The 15,689-nt window shown below is 38.5% G+C and overlaps 1 protein-coding gene across 1 annotated transcript in view; it reads left to right on the forward strand.

Annotated features, from left to right (window-relative positions):
- The window catches only part of SLC26A7 (solute carrier family 26 member 7), a 106,880-nt gene that overhangs the window by 55,426 nt on the left and 35,765 nt on the right, over positions 1 to 15,689 (forward strand). Inside the window, exons 6-9 of the mRNA XM_027625318.2 lie at positions 6,877 to 7,029; positions 10,677 to 10,759; positions 12,918 to 13,065; positions 15,066 to 15,179. Of these exons, the coding sequence (XP_027481119.2) occupies positions 6,877 to 7,029; positions 10,677 to 10,759; positions 12,918 to 13,065; positions 15,066 to 15,179 (498 nt within the window). The remainder of the gene's footprint in view (positions 1 to 6,876; positions 7,030 to 10,676; positions 10,760 to 12,917; positions 13,066 to 15,065; positions 15,180 to 15,689) is intronic.

Consider the following 15,689-nt stretch of genomic DNA (forward strand, 5'->3'; position numbering starts at 1 on the left):
TTAGGAAGTAGAGGGATTTGAGGAGTTTGATTTAACAATACCGATCCTAAAATGTTTAATGATACAATGCTTTGTAGGCAAAGTTTATAGGAGACATCAAATTCTTAAGAACAGAGAGAACTAGTACCAACATCAATTTTGGAGGGATTGGATATGGCTTTAGGGATCTCCAAGCAGAATCTATATCTGCTTAGAGATGGGATTCAAATATAATGAAGTTGAAAGTGAGTTGAGGCAGGGAGAGGGCATGTCTGGGCAACTGTAGCTCATGTTTAAAGGCCCCAAGGATGTAAAAGCTGCCAGGGCTGAGAGTAGACTTGTCTCCCCATCTGCCAGGTGGGAGGGTTGGACTAAGTGTGAGGTTTCAAAACCAGAAATCTTCAACAGACTAATCTGGGGAGATTTTAGGAACTACACATGGATGGGAAGAGATTAGTATGCATGCATCCTTGATTTAAGAAACACTAGAATAGATTTCCTCAGCAAATATTAACTGACTGCCTCTTAGGCATTGAGGATATCCTTGAGAAATAATATCCCTGTTCCCATGGATTTTTCTTGAAATACTGAGGAAGGCATGAAATAGGGCGGGAGGAGACAGATTGTTGAACAAGATCATCCCAGATAATGTTAATGAAGGAAGCCAGGTCGTGTAATTGAAGGTGGGTAATGGGATAGAGCAAAGGAGAAATGATAATACTCATCTTGTATTAACTGGTAAATTAAATGAGTCACTGCACATAAGATAGCCTAATGCCTATAAATGTTAGTCCCCCTGCTCTTCTAGAGAGTGATGATATTGAAATAGGCTCTCCTGTTCTTTCTACCTCAAGCTGCCCTCCCCACATCTGTATGTGGTAGTGAAAATATGAAAATTCCCCTCTGTTCAGGGTGGAAAGAAGGGGATAAGGTGAATGCACTGTATGGATGCAAGGAGACTTTCATCAAATATGAATATGTTAAGAAAAAACAGTCACAGTCCCTGTACTCACAGCTTTTAGAATCAAGTTAGAAGGCTTTATTGCCTTGCATGATTCTGCTACTGATGTTGAAGATGCAAGGCCAGGTGCAAGAAGAGTTGGTTTGCCTGAGAAGCAGCTAGGTGCCACCAAATCCCACCACTAACAGAATCAAAGACAAATCAAAGACTGCATGCTCCAAGGTGGTTTCCCCTTCACAGGGGTGGTGTCTCCTCTCCGCCCCCCCGCCCCCAATATTCCGAGGCAAACAGGAAGCACCAGGGAAGTTTGGAACAGTTGCTTACTGGACTAAAAGAAGAGAATAGTGAGGGAGGCATTGGTAAAATGGTGAATAGGTTGGTCTAGGGTTCGGGGAACCTGCATCACAGTCCTGACTCTGTCACTTGCAAGCCAAGTCACCTAAGATAAGTCACTAGTCTTGGGAGCCTAGATTTCTACATCAATAGAATGAGTGTGTACAACTGCTTGATTTCTGAGGCCTTTTGGGCTCTGACAACTGACTTCTAAATATTGCCTTTGTTAGGCACTTTTGTCAAGATCCTTGCCACAGCTGTCCACCAGGCCTATTTATCTGGGATAGATGCTTACATCAGCTTGCTTCTTTCTTAATGGTGCTAATCATTTAGTGATGGTTACTAAAAGCTTTCTGTTTAGTTTTACTTTGTGTTTTTTTTTTAAAGATTGTATTTATTTATTTGACAGAAAGAGAGACAGCTAGAGAAGGAACCCAAGCAGGGGGAGTGGGAGAGGGAGAAGCAGGCTCCCTGCTGAGCAGGGAGCCCGATGTGGGGCTTGATCCCAGGACCCTGGGATCATGACCTGAGCCGAAGGCAGATGCTTAACGACTGAACCACCCAGGCGCCCCGAGTTTCACTTTGTGTTTTAAAAAGACTTCTCTCTTAGTTAACTTGAAGGCGGGGGGCGGGGGGGGGGCATTTCGTAGGTATATATGAAATCCCAAAGGCAAAGGTCTGAGTCCCCTCCACCCTCTGTGTCCGTTTGGTAGGGCTGCTGTAACAAACGGCCACAGGCGAGATGGATCCAACAGCAGAAATGGATCTTCTCACAGTTCTGGAGGCTGGACATCATCCAGGTGCCAGCGCGGTGGTTTCCTCTGGGGCTTCTCTCCTTGGCTTGCAGATGGCCACCCTCCGGCCTCTTCACATGGCTTCCCTCTGGGCATACACATCCCCAGTGTCTCTCTGTATGTCCTCATCTCCTCTTTTTATAAGGGCAGAGTGGATTGGATTGGATTAGAGCCCACTCTAATGGCCTCATTTAATTTAGTTACCTCTTTGAAGGCCCTCTGTCCAAATATAGTCACTTTAGGAGGTACTGGGCGTTAGGGTCTCAGCATATGAATTTTAGGGGAACACAATTGAGTCCGTAACACCCTCTTTGAGTTGTCTCAACAATGAGAAGTATTTGACTTGGTAACTGTGTTAGTGTCCTGTGGGTACTGTTACAAATTACCAGAAACTTGGTGACTTAACACAGAGAACTTTATTCTCACGTTTCTGGAGTCCCGAAGTCCAAAAATCAAGGTATTAGGAGGGTTACGATCTCTCTGGAGGTTCTAGGGGAATCCTTCCTTGTCTTTCAGCTTCTGGTGGCTCCAGGCATTCCTTGGCTCGTGGCTACATCAACCGAACTCTGCCTCTGTTACCCCAAAGCCCCTTCCGCTCTGTGTCATGTCTCCTCTTCTACCCTATTGTAAGTGCTCTTGTTGGATGAGAAACATATGTCTGTACAGAGATGATGCCACAAGTGTTTTCAGACCATAGTCTGAACACACGGTAGCAGGCATTTATGAATGTTACCGTTTTTTTTCTAGAGATATTCCTGGTTTTGTGGTTGAGGACAGACTCAAAATCATATATTGGGAATCAAGACTCATGGATTACAGATTAGTACTTTATACCTGCCATAAAGTAGCATGCTAACAGCTTTATTAAGGTTTGCTGATTGTACCATCACTCTGTTGTTTCTCTAGCAAAGCATAAAGTGATTTATGACAATTCCTAATACAAAAATAGCACAGGAATGATAAAATAATACTAAAGGGTTTATATGTTCTTTTTGGCGTAAAATATATGTTAAATTATTTCATGGGGCCCCTTATAGATAGTTCAGAAATATACTCATCATTGTTACTGAAGAATTGTCAATGATAGCATTGTATAGTTAAAATATTAAAACTTTTTTTTCTGTCATGGAGATTTCATGATAGCAAAACCTAAAGCATGCAGAATGCTGGTGAAAAGGATATTTGGCTGATAGAAATTTCTGGTTGACTGGGCAGAAAATCCATTAGTTTTTAATACTTATTAATATTTCTAAACATTTAAGATCTTTCTCTCTGCCTTATGAAGTTTAACAAAATGGACATAATTTAGCTTTTCCAGTTACACAATGAGAGACTACTGAATGGGTATGACCCCAGAAACTATTGAAAGGGTACGACCTCCTTTGCTTATTTATTTTTTTCCTTAATTAAATACTGAATATGAGTTTTTTTAGCTTTGGATTTTGCTTCATCCTCATAAAAGTGGAGTTATTAAAAATCTGATTATTTGGATCAGATAGAAGATATAAAAAATCGATCATTTGAAATTTACTGCAATAGTAGCTTTAATATTTAGCTCAAGACCTTGCATATAATAAAACCTCAATAAACATGTTGAGTGAATTAATAGATGATAACTACAAATCCCCTTAATGTGATATAGCTCGAATATTGATAATGAGAAAAGAAGAGTCTGGGTCCTCCCTCTCTTCGTCATTCTGCTTATTCAAATTAAAGTCTCCTATTTACAGATTTATTATTATTTTTACTACATTAGGCCAAAGTATTTATTCATTCAGCAATATTTATTGAGTGTCCATCTGCCAGACACTATTCTAGAAGTTGAGAATCCATCAGTTAAAGAAAAAAACAAACAAGAATGGCCAACTCAGATGAGAACACATTATATAAATAAATAAAATTGGGGCACCTGGGTGGTTCAATCAGTTAAGTGGCTGCGTTGGGCTCAGGTCATGATCTCAGGGTCCTGAGATCCAGCCCCACATCAGGCTCCCTGCTCAGTGGGAAGTCTGCTTCTCTCTCTCCCTCTACTTCTCCCCCTTTTTGTGTTCTCTCATACTCTCGTTCTCTCTCTCTCAAATAAATAAATAAATTAAATAAATAAAATCTTTAAAAAAATTTGTGTGGGGGTGTGCAAATGTCTATTAAGTGCTTCAGAAAAGTTTCCTCTGTAAAGACAACAGCAAGAAACAACATATGTATTATGAATAGGCTACTTTTATTCTTTGAAATCTCTCAAAATGGATTTGTTTAAACATTATCAATATTTTCATTTAATGTCATTATAGTAAATGGTCAGTTTAAAGAACTAGTAATATAGTTTCAAAATGAACTAAACTCCTATTTTATTAGACTGACTAATCAGTTCTGATGAAACAGCTTATTTATTTATCCATACACATATAAACTGCCTCTGCTCTTCTGAGGTCTGAGAAGTGAAAGATGCTCTTCAGTAGGAATTTTTATCCACTGAAGTTTAGTGCGTTATAGCATTCTCAGATAACTGGATTTATATGAAAAATGAGAAATTTTATTTATTTATTTATTTTTAGATTTTATTTATTTGAGAGAGAGAGAGAGAAAGCACGAGCAAGGGGGGAGGGGAGAAGCAGGCTCCTCACTGAGCAGGGAGCCCGACACGGAGCTCAATCCCGGGACCCCAGGATCATGACCTGAGCCGAAGGCGGTCGCTTAACCGACTGAGCCACCCAGGCGCCCCAAGAAATGGTAAATTTTAATGTGTGTTTACGACATCTAGACCTGTATTGAACGAGGCTATGTAAATATGTGTTTGTACGTGTGCATATGTATGTTTGTATCCCTATTCCTGTTCCTCTCTGTTTCCATATGCCACTTAGGGCCTACAAGCTGACTTTAGCGGTGACTTCTCTACGTGGGACCACATGACAGTCATTAGGATGACACTCCTCATCAGCGTGCTTTTCTATTGTGTTCTTCATGCGGGTTGTGACAAGCCTTTGCCCACACCCACACTCTTCTGGAGCATCTTGTGAGACATGCTTTGCTCTACAAGTTGTTGTTTAACCCAGACAGACGATAAAAACCCTGAGGGGCTTTTCTCATTCCTTTCATTCTGGGGTGGTCATTTTTATTACTGCAAACACATGTTCGCAAAATGCACATGACAGCAAATTTGGTATGGCTTGGCAGTTGAGCATAGTCCCCCCCTTTCTATATAGGCAGTCTCATGGCATACTTTTAATACCATGGATAAAACAGAAGGAATAATCCTCTAAATGCTTTAAAACATTTGGATGCTTGTTTTTTCTTGACAAATCATCTGAATGATATTCTCATTTTTGTCCTTAAATCATCAGAAAGCTATGTATTTGGACAAAATTATCTTGACATTCCTCTAACCCTACCCCCTATAGAATATATTTCACTGAGTAGCATTTTGGATTTTAGTCCCTGGCTTTGAGTAAGGGGTGACTATGAGAAATAGAACTTGCTCCTTCACTTGCTGTAGGAATCCTGTGAACAATTATCATCCACAACATAGAGAGACAGAAAGGAAAAAATATTGTCTGCGCCTCAGATAACTATGATATTGTAGGACCTAATTTTCTTTCCAGGTAGTGTAGGATAAAATAGAATACTGTGAAAAAGATAACAGGTAAAGCTGTTCTGATCCCTAATTATTCCTTACTGTATCTGATACACAAGTAGTGGGGTTTTTTGGTTTGTTTGTTTTTTTGTTTTGCTTTGGTTTTTGTTGTTGTTTTGTTTTCAAACTGTGTGGACAAAAGGGATTCTGGATTACCTACATTATACTCTGGTCCCTTTCACCCAGTGAGGCTCCATTTTAACTGAGTTTATTTAACATATTACAGTGTTAATGATAATGTTTAACATCTAGAATTCAGTTCAGATAGCATGATGTACCTCCTTACACCATCTCTGGACCAGATCTCTGGACCAGACAGGTTAAGTTCTTTGATTAGGAAACCTGCTGAGCAGAATTTTAGGAGATGCTAAAAAACATAGTCTATGTGAGCTCTTTTGATCCATTGTGTATGTAATATTTTGATCCATTATTTTTAGCTGTGGTCAACTTAGATTTGAGATAGTAAAAAGAGAGGCCAAAGAATGCCAACCAGTTGGGCTGCTGTGAGAATAGCCTGTGAACTAGAGTAAAAGCTAGTTTTTATCACCTGAAATGACTTGAAGAATCCATTGTGGACAAATAGAAATGAGCTTATAAAAACCAGAGTCAGCATGATCCAACAGAAGGAGGAGTTAAGGGACATGTTGAAGATAAGCATTTAAGGCCTATTTAAAACCTTTGAAATTATACAAGTGATATATCTTCGCAAGAGAGAATTTGGAAGATACAGATAAATGCAAATATCTCCTTATTCAGAGCTCTTAACTTTCCAGATGCATCCATAGATATTTAAAGTGCCTGTGCATTGATCCTGGAGCTTGAGGAAGAGCCTATAGTGTCCTCACTGCTCTTACTGATGAATCTGCATGTAGGTAATGAGTTTCAGCATCCCTGCCCATCGAAAGACCCGGAAGAATCATCCTCTCTAGCAGTGTCCTTATGTACAAAGGAGCGAACACTGAGTTTAGTGGAAGTGTCAAGGACAAAACAATTTTGTACATGCAAGTGAATTATAGCTTGCTCTGCATCAGCACTGACCACCCTTTACGCCCCACAATTTCACACCCCACCCCTTAACATATTTTTGTGAAATATCACTGAGTTCATTTGGAGCCAGATTTCAGTGTTGGTCTGTTGTGAATAACTCTGAGTTTTGTTTGTGTGTTTCCTCATCACTGTAGATCTACGCCTATGTCTTTGAAAACATCAAATCTGTCCGACTGGAAGCACTGCTGTTATCCTTGCTGAGCATCGTGGTGCTAGTTCTGGTTAAAGAGCTGAATGAACAGTTTAAAAGGAAAATTAAAGTTGTTCTTCCTGTCGATTTAGTTTTGGTAAGTATGAAATCAACATTTAGCATTCTTCCTCACAGTGTTTGCCACTTGTTGGGGTAACCTGCAGAGGCTCACTATATTGTCTGCAGTAACCCACAGCTATTCCTGTCTCTCATTAAAGGAGGGCTAATTTTGCATGGCTATACATTAATGTAAGAATAGGAAACATTTTGAGTCAATAATTTTAAAAAGGAGGCACACGTGTTTTCAATTTACACAGCATTTCTCATATGCTTGTAATTTTTTTACATAAATAATAGAACATATAGCTTAAGATTTTAAATAAGGAGACATTTCTGAGGGTGAGACTCAAAAGATTTCTGGAGTGATTCTTTCCAAAGTAATAAAAAGGGATATCACATTCTATTGATTTGGCATCTGTAATGATATACATAGAAGTATTATCAGTTGACAAATGTCCATTAATGATTGGTAGAGTTATTAACACATTTTTTTTTACTGACCTAATTTTGCTTTGTTGAAAGGATACTCATGATTTTCACTGGCCAGGGCTGGTTCTCTAAGATATTTTTTGTTGCTATACCTGGCAAAACAATGAATTATACTTTGTGTTAGGGTTTATGGTTTAAGGCTTATGGATTATGCATTAAAAAACACATTTTGAAATTTTAAGAGCCTCTAATGGGAACTCTTAATTAAAGCATTAAGTTGAAAATGTAATGTTAACACAATCACAGTCTACTAACTTAATCATTAATTGGCTTTAGTTTTTTAATGGTCTTTGGGTTACACATGTACAGAACAAGTGGTATCTAAATAATTTCACCTCTTGAACTATTCATTCATATTGCTGAAATGGTGTAGGTTTACATAAATAGATAAGCCTAACACGTTGGAAACTATCTCTGAGGACTGTGACTTCTGCAGAACTCAGATGGATGGCCTCTCTCCATAGCTAGACCTTGTATGATTCTATACTCCTGATAATTTATGGAGATCCATGTAACATATGTGATCTATATAATGTGTGTGTGTTTGTGTGTATTTCAAATAAGCAGTAAAAGTGGAGGGTACTGTGATTATTAGTAGTTCTCACAGCAACAACTGTGAAACATACCATTTTATTCCAAAATCCTATCGGTATTAAGAAATCTTATTATATCTTGGGAAGCTTTATTATATTAAGTTGCATGAAACCAAAAACTGAAGATAACCTTAGATAACAAGGCCCTTGAGCTAGTAATAAAAAAATTACTTATTCAGTGTAAAAGTAGTAAGAATTATCCTTTATCCTTATAAAAAAAAGGAGAGGTAATTCTTATAGAAGTTTGTCCCTAATATTTGCAAGATCCAAGGTAAAAGTACTAATGCAGGCCTCAATACTTAAAAGTTATAGATCAAAGTGTTAAATAAAACATGTTCTGCGGTGCCTAGGTAGGTCAGTTGGTTAAGCATCTGACTCCTGATTTCAGCTCAGGTCATGATCCCAGGGTTGCGAGATCGAGCCCCATGTAGGACTCCATGTTGGACGTAGAGCATACCTAAGATTCTCTCTCTCCCTCTTCCCCTGCTCCTCCTTCCCCACTCCGCTTGCGTGAGGTCTCTCTCCAAAGAAACCCAAAAAACAAACAAACAAAAAACAGGTTCTGTTTTCCTATTTTGACTAAAACACCTTAGTGATTACCTTGAAAGGTCAGAATAGAGAATTCTCCATCGTTTGAGTTCTGCCAGAATGAGGCAGCATGGGGAGAGCCCGCTCCTTGGCCTGACCCTTCTCTTCCTGAGAAAGAGCTCCAGCTCTTTCTCACCTACAAGGGGATTCATATGTATATGTGTGGCTATTCCTGCCCCAGTATCCAAGCTCCAAACACATCCCCACTCTTTCATCACCAGAGCTGTCCCCTGGCCTCTTCATGGGCCACACTGGGAAGATGAACCTGGGTGAACAGGCTTGGGGCCATTGGAGCAGGAAACTGTAGATTCCTGAGTATCCAAAGTGTGGTCCAGAAAGATGAGTACCGGTGAGTCGTGCACATACAAAGCTCTCATTTTATGGGGAGGGCTACAGTTAGAGGAGGGCCAGATTAGAACTGCCTAAAGCACTGGGCCCTCCTGGACTGGGATCCCCTGTTGCCCAAGTCTAAGGTCAGTGCTGGCCTTATACACATACGTAATATTAAAATAATATTGAAGAGGGACCAATGATTCAGCTGATAAAGGAAGTTTACTTTTGGCAAAGAGATATAGTGAGGAAATAAGATACTGTCTGAAAGCCAATTCAGTGGCTTAAATTAATTTTAATATTGACTATAGGTATTGAACATTGCGTATTCTTCCATTTTCAATAAGGAAGCAACATTTTGTGGCTATGGCACATTTTCTTTTACAGCTCACAGTATTTTCTGACCTGATATAAATATTTAATGGAAATTATTAACAATTAAAATTTATTAATCATCTTAGGAATTTTTGAATATGTTAATGCTTTTAATTCTAATAACCTGAATTTTTAACCACTTATTCTTCATCAGAAAACACTACTATATCACAATATTTATTAAGTTTAACAATATAACCTCTACAGTTTTGTTGCCTTTTTAAAAAATCCTCAAGGCTGTTTTGCTTTTTAAGTCTATTTGATGTTTTAAAGCCCTCTGTAAATTCAGTTAAATATCATTACAGAGAACGGAAATACACAGATAGGAAAAATCCCTACAAAATAATATTATTGGGCATTAATTGCTAAATATGTCTTAATTTGCTAGTGTGATTTTGTTATACCTTTTTTTTCTGACATGTGTATGGTAAATTTGTACTTTAAATAGATAATTGGTATGTCTCTTTTTAACAAAAAAAGTATAGTATATAAGTAGTTACAAGCTAATACCAAACTGATACCATAACCATGTGAAATTTCCAGTACCTACTAAAATTATCAGAAGAATGAAAAGAGAATGTGAAAATGGATGGAAAACATGGGGGTGGCATGACTAGAATAACAGAGACTGAACCAGGTTCTGAACATACATTTTAAAGGTGATGATGTATACAGCAGAGAACACCTGAACTTGCCTATCATAGGTCATACAGAGCGTAGGGAACCTGAGACTCCATGGAGGTAATTTTAAAAACGGTGAGTCCAGCATATTATTAACTAGTGTATTTTACTTCAAGAAATAGTAAAAGCTCAAAATTCAAAATTACAAGGAGACTGTAAATCATCATTGGTTACTAACCTATATAGGTATATTAATGCAATATCTCAAACTCTTGAAAAGTTGGCGTCATAGAGGGAAACCGTGCTGTGTTATAAAGCATTCCTTCCTGTTCCAGGAGACTGGGATTTAGGTTGGTTCTAGTGTCTGTACACACATACACTCCCATATTCTATTCTGCGCCCCTTCAAAATCAGTCACAATTGGATTGACAGGTTGGGAAGGATATTAGAAAAACCATATTATTGGGAGGCCATTTGATTTTTGAGACGACAAAGCAAGTGTGCTCAAATTTCAGAGGCATTTTTTTGATTCTCAAAATTTTCTTAATTTTTAAAAGTCTGTGCAACTGCTACATTACTCTTGACAATCATGGGACACATAAACAATGTTTACTTTTAGAAATAGTTTCACGGTGTTTGAGAGGCCAGTAATAATTTTCTTTTTCTTTTTTCAAATGGAACCACACAGATTATTGCTGCATCATTTGCTTGTTATTGTACCAATATGGAAATCACATATGGATTAGAAGTAGTTGGTCATATTCCAGAAGGGTAATGTAGTCTTTTTCTTTCTTTCTTTTTTGTTTGTTTGTTTGTTTGTTTTTGATGGAGGAAAGGTCTTGGAGTAAGTGGCTATGGATTTCATTTCTTTCAAAGGCCCTCTATAGGACAAATTCTAATTAATTTCTATTTGAAAATGATAGAAACAAACAATACACATATGGAGAAAGAGTAACTTCTAAAATGTTTACCTATTACTAGGGAAGCTGACAACTATTTTATACAGCATTGCTTCAGGTAAAAGATTTGGAAATTATTTACAAAGACACTATTTAGGAAAAAAAAGGACGGCATTGAATTTCCAAATTATAGTCATGCTCTGGGATTTATTGTTCCCTATTCCATTCATGTATTCTTATGACTATTTTTATTTCACTTAAAACGTACTAAAAGCACACAAGCATCATCTGAAATAGCAACTCCATAGGCCTGGGTGGTGTATAATGGTGAGAGAGTGTAGAAGTAGAGCAGAGGGTATGATTTTCTCAAAGCCTTCCTCTGGACCCTAAGAGGAAGGTTAACAAGAAATGTTCACCCTAAAAGGGCAAAACATTGAGGCAAATATAGCCTGAAGGAACACAAAGACATCTTAGGGAAGAGAGGGGTGTCCATAGGGTTATTCCCTCCTGATGGGCTGTATACATATATATATATATATATATATATACGGGTATTTATAAATGTGGGGCAAAGTTACAGTTGTTTCCTCTATATTTTTATCTTCCAGTCCCAAATTTTGGTTTCTAATTACATTAAAATGGAGTAACAGTAGAGGTTAAAAAGATAATTAAATAAATTAGATAATTAAACAAAATCTGTCTTTAACCTTTAACCTTTATGTAGATGCAGGCTAATGGTTATATTTAAATCAACTTGGGTTTTCTTCAGGGTTCTCTACTTTTCCACCTTCAGAAGTCAATTTATTGACTAGGTCAGCTTATTGTTATTAATAATTAGGCAAGCTCAATTTTTATGAAACAAAAGTTCTTAAACTTTGAAATGGCAGCATTCTTGTATATCATATTAAGATATCTTAGGGCCTCTAATGTTATGAATCAACTTCTCTTGGGTGTAAACTTTAGTAAGTGGATAAAATAAATCATGCCTCTCCCCTACCTGCCTTAATTCTCCTTTATTTTGAGTGAGCTTTCCAGACCCATTCTCTGAAGGAATTATAGAAAGAGTGGCATTGAAAAGAGACAGTGAACCCCAGCTCTACCATTCACTTTGTGATTTAGATGCCTTACCTAAACTTTCTTAAAATGTTTTCTCCACCGTAGAGTGCACGAGTGGTACTCAGTGTGGGGTTGTGTGGACGATTAAATGAAACAGCTAACTTGAGAGGGCTGAACATTCCACTTGCTTGTTGATATTGAGTCAACATGATTTATCTTCCCTTTTTCTTCTACTTTTTCCCCAGAGGGATTTTTCGTTTGTTTGTTTTTGGAGGAGAAGTCCTCCAAAGCATCATCAGGGATAAATAAACAAGGTCCCTTGGCTCAAGTGGTTTTCAAAAGACAAGGAGACAATGGCTGGGTATTAGTTGAAAGAAATATTTTAAACACTTCTTTAAAACTGGGGAACTGTATTTTGCAACAGAGGGTAGATGGAGGCTTTACACACATTTTTCTTAACATATGTGATGCATAGTTAAGTGTACTGTGAAAGGATTGAGTTAAAAACATAATTAAGATTATGAACTCAATGGCACATTTAGGGATTAGCTCAAGAACTGTAGCTCACAGTAAACCATTGTTTGCATACAACACTGTAGTACTCAGCTCAGGAAGTACAGTTTTTAACGCCTGCCAATTACATATTTGGAAAGGTTTGAATGAAAGAACACTCGAGATTTGCTTTTGTTCTGATACAGGAAATTTTTGTCGAGTCAGAGTTCTGTAGCGTAACCTGGGCGTAAATGCCGATGGACGCATGGAGCCCGTCTCCGTGGTGATCCTTGTGATTTTGCTTTTCTGCTAAGTAATATTGAAAACAAAGCACTTCTAACTGCAAGGCTGCCTGGTTTTCACATGAGTGTTTCACTTTTTCTGTGTAAACTTCATAGTCATTAGCACAGTTGAACTCAGTGCAAGTTGTTACAGAAATTACATGAAAATTGATGACTTCAGTATGGTCTTTCTTTCCACAGAATCCCTCCACCTAGAGCTCCCCCGATGAATGTCCTCTCTGCAATAATCACTGAAGCTTTTGGAGTGGCACTCGTCGGCTATGTGGCCTCCCTGGCTCTGGCTCAAGGATCTGCCAAAAAATACAAATATTCAGTTGATGACAACCAGGTGGAGTACACCCCAGCCCCCCTCCACGGTTTTTGTGTCATGGTACTCCATATTACCAGACCCTGAGAATGTTGAACTTATGAGAAATATGACTTTTCTAAGTGTATAGCAAGAATGGGTAGACCAAAACAAAAATCTCTAAATCATTCATAGAAAGCTGAAAATCTGGCCTTCATGGGTTGGTTTATAATATACTTTTTTTTTTTTTTTTCCACAGGGAGAGGGACATCTTGATGTCCTTTCTGATTTTAGGATAGAATCTACATATATTTATCATAGCATGCCGACTTTTAAAAATCATGGATTTCAAAGTAAAAATAACACGAATATTACTTATTGGTGTTAGTAAAAAGCTAAAGGTGCAAGAGTTTATTCTAAGACTACCGAAGAATGAAAATTTTACTGATTATATTTCTGAACTGACTTCTGCTAGTTTCTTATTTCAATCTTTGTGGCCCTACATGCCTGCACAGGTCTGCAGAGGTAGATGTGGAATAGTGGTTATGAATGGCCCATTACCTGTGTCTAAATCTCACTCGGACACTATGTGCCCTTAATTGGTTCTGTGCCCTGTTTTGTCATCTGTGAAAAAAAACCAGATTTATTCATTTAACAGATGTGTATTGAGCTCTACCATGTACCAGACACTGGTCTAGGAATAAGGGATGCAGTGGTATATGACACAGACCATGTCGTTCCTCATCTCAAACCCTTCCGGTGGCTTCCCATCATGTGCAGATAAAATGCCTCTTTTCCAAAGCTTACAGGGCCCTACACGACCTGCCACCATCCCTGTCCTCTGTGATCTCATATCCCTTTACACTCTGTCTTTGCCACACTTACTGCCTTGCTTTACCCTGGCCTCACTAATCATGTTTCTGGCTCAGGACATTTGTACTTGATGCTCCCTTTGCCAAGAACTCTGTTTTCTCAGATATCTTCATGCCTCTTTTATTCAAATGTTCCCTTCTCAGGAAGGCCTTCCTTGGTAAACTAAAATCCTAAACCCAGATTTTTCCACTCCCTTCTCTGCTTTGCTTTTTGTATTATTCTTGTTTACTGTCAGCATTTGCTCACTAGAGTGCTAGCTCTCTGAGGGTAGGAATTTTTGCCTGTTTTGTTTATTGGCAACAGTAGATGCAGGAAAACATCAGGAGCCTTTTGCAATAATCCAGGTGACATTTGATGACTTGGACCGGGATATAACACTGCAGGAGATGAGAAGTATACGGATTCTGGATTGGATGTGGATACCATCTGGGAAAAGGGGAAGGAGTAAAAAATATCTCTAACGCTTTTGGTCTAAGCAACTGGAACTTGAGGTGGGGAAGAATGTGGGAGGACCTGGTTAGGGATGTTAGAGAGCAATAACCCAGTTTGGTTAAGTTTGGGTTACCTGTCAGCCATCCACATGGAGATGCTAAGTAGCAGGTTGGCCATATGAGTCTGAAGTACAGAAGAATGGCCCAGGCTAGAGATGTAAATTTGAGAGTTGTCAACGTGCATTTGGGTAGCTAAGATCAGAGAGAGAAGTGGTCCAATATTTGTGATTGGTTAGATGAGAAGGAACCATAAAGAAAATGGAGAAATGGCAGCCAGGGAGGTAGGAGGAAGACAGGAGGGTGTGAGGTCCTAGAAGGACCTAGAAGGAACCTTTAAGGAGGAGGAAGTGAGCAACTATCTCAGAGGCGACTTTTAGGCCAGGTAGGTAAGAAGTAACCACTGGATTTAGCATTGTGGAGGTCACTGGAGGAGTGGTGGGAGTACTTCCAAGGAAGGTGATTATGAGCATTAAATGCTTAGAACAGTTTCTGGCTTGTTGTAAGCACTCAATAAACGTTAGCTATTTTTTTTTTTTTTTTAAATAATGGTTAAGTCACAACAAATGGGGAGAACAGAACTTGAACGCAAAAAAGCCTCATCCTTTGATAGGATGTCCCTGTGGTCTCCAAAAGTTGATTGTGATTAAGTGATATATTCTCTTATTATCAATCTTGTAGGAATTTTTGGCCCATGGCCTCAGCAATGTGATCCCTTCATTTTTCTTCTGCATACCAAGTGCTGCCGCCATGGGAAGGACTGCTGGTCTGTACAGCACAGGGGCGAAGACACAGGTAACTTCATTGTTAGAATGGACCAAAAAACTGCTGGTTGCTCTCCTTCTTGGGAAGGGGGAAAATTGAGCTCCTCTCTAAAGTCCTGAAAATATTTTCACTCCTTAAATTTTTTTTTTAACTAGTTTCAAGAAAGTCTATTTCTCTCTCTTTCTTACGAATGATCCTTCCAGAAGCCCAGTTGACGCAGCGAGCAGACAGAAGTCCTGCTAGTGCCTGGGTTATTGTTGGCAATCTTTGAGTAAAGCTCCCTCTAGTGGTGCTGCTGATTTTGTGTTTTGCTAATCTAAACAATTTGAATATTTTCCATTCTTGTTCATTTCCTTTAAATAAAATTAAATATTATATGTAAAAATCTGTCCTTGACGCTGACATTTCTGTCTATAGAGATGTACAGGTATATACAGGAGTGATAAGTCGTCTGTGCACATTTTAGGTTAAGGAAACAATTAAATATTTTTAGGAACTTAAATCAATTCAACATTTGTTGAGAGCCTGGTATATACCGGG

The sequence above is a fragment of the Zalophus californianus genome, chromosome 4 (genome assembly GCF_009762305.2).
Source record: "Zalophus californianus isolate mZalCal1 chromosome 4, mZalCal1.pri.v2, whole genome shotgun sequence".
Lineage (NCBI taxonomy): Eukaryota > Metazoa > Chordata > Mammalia > Carnivora > Otariidae > Zalophus > Zalophus californianus.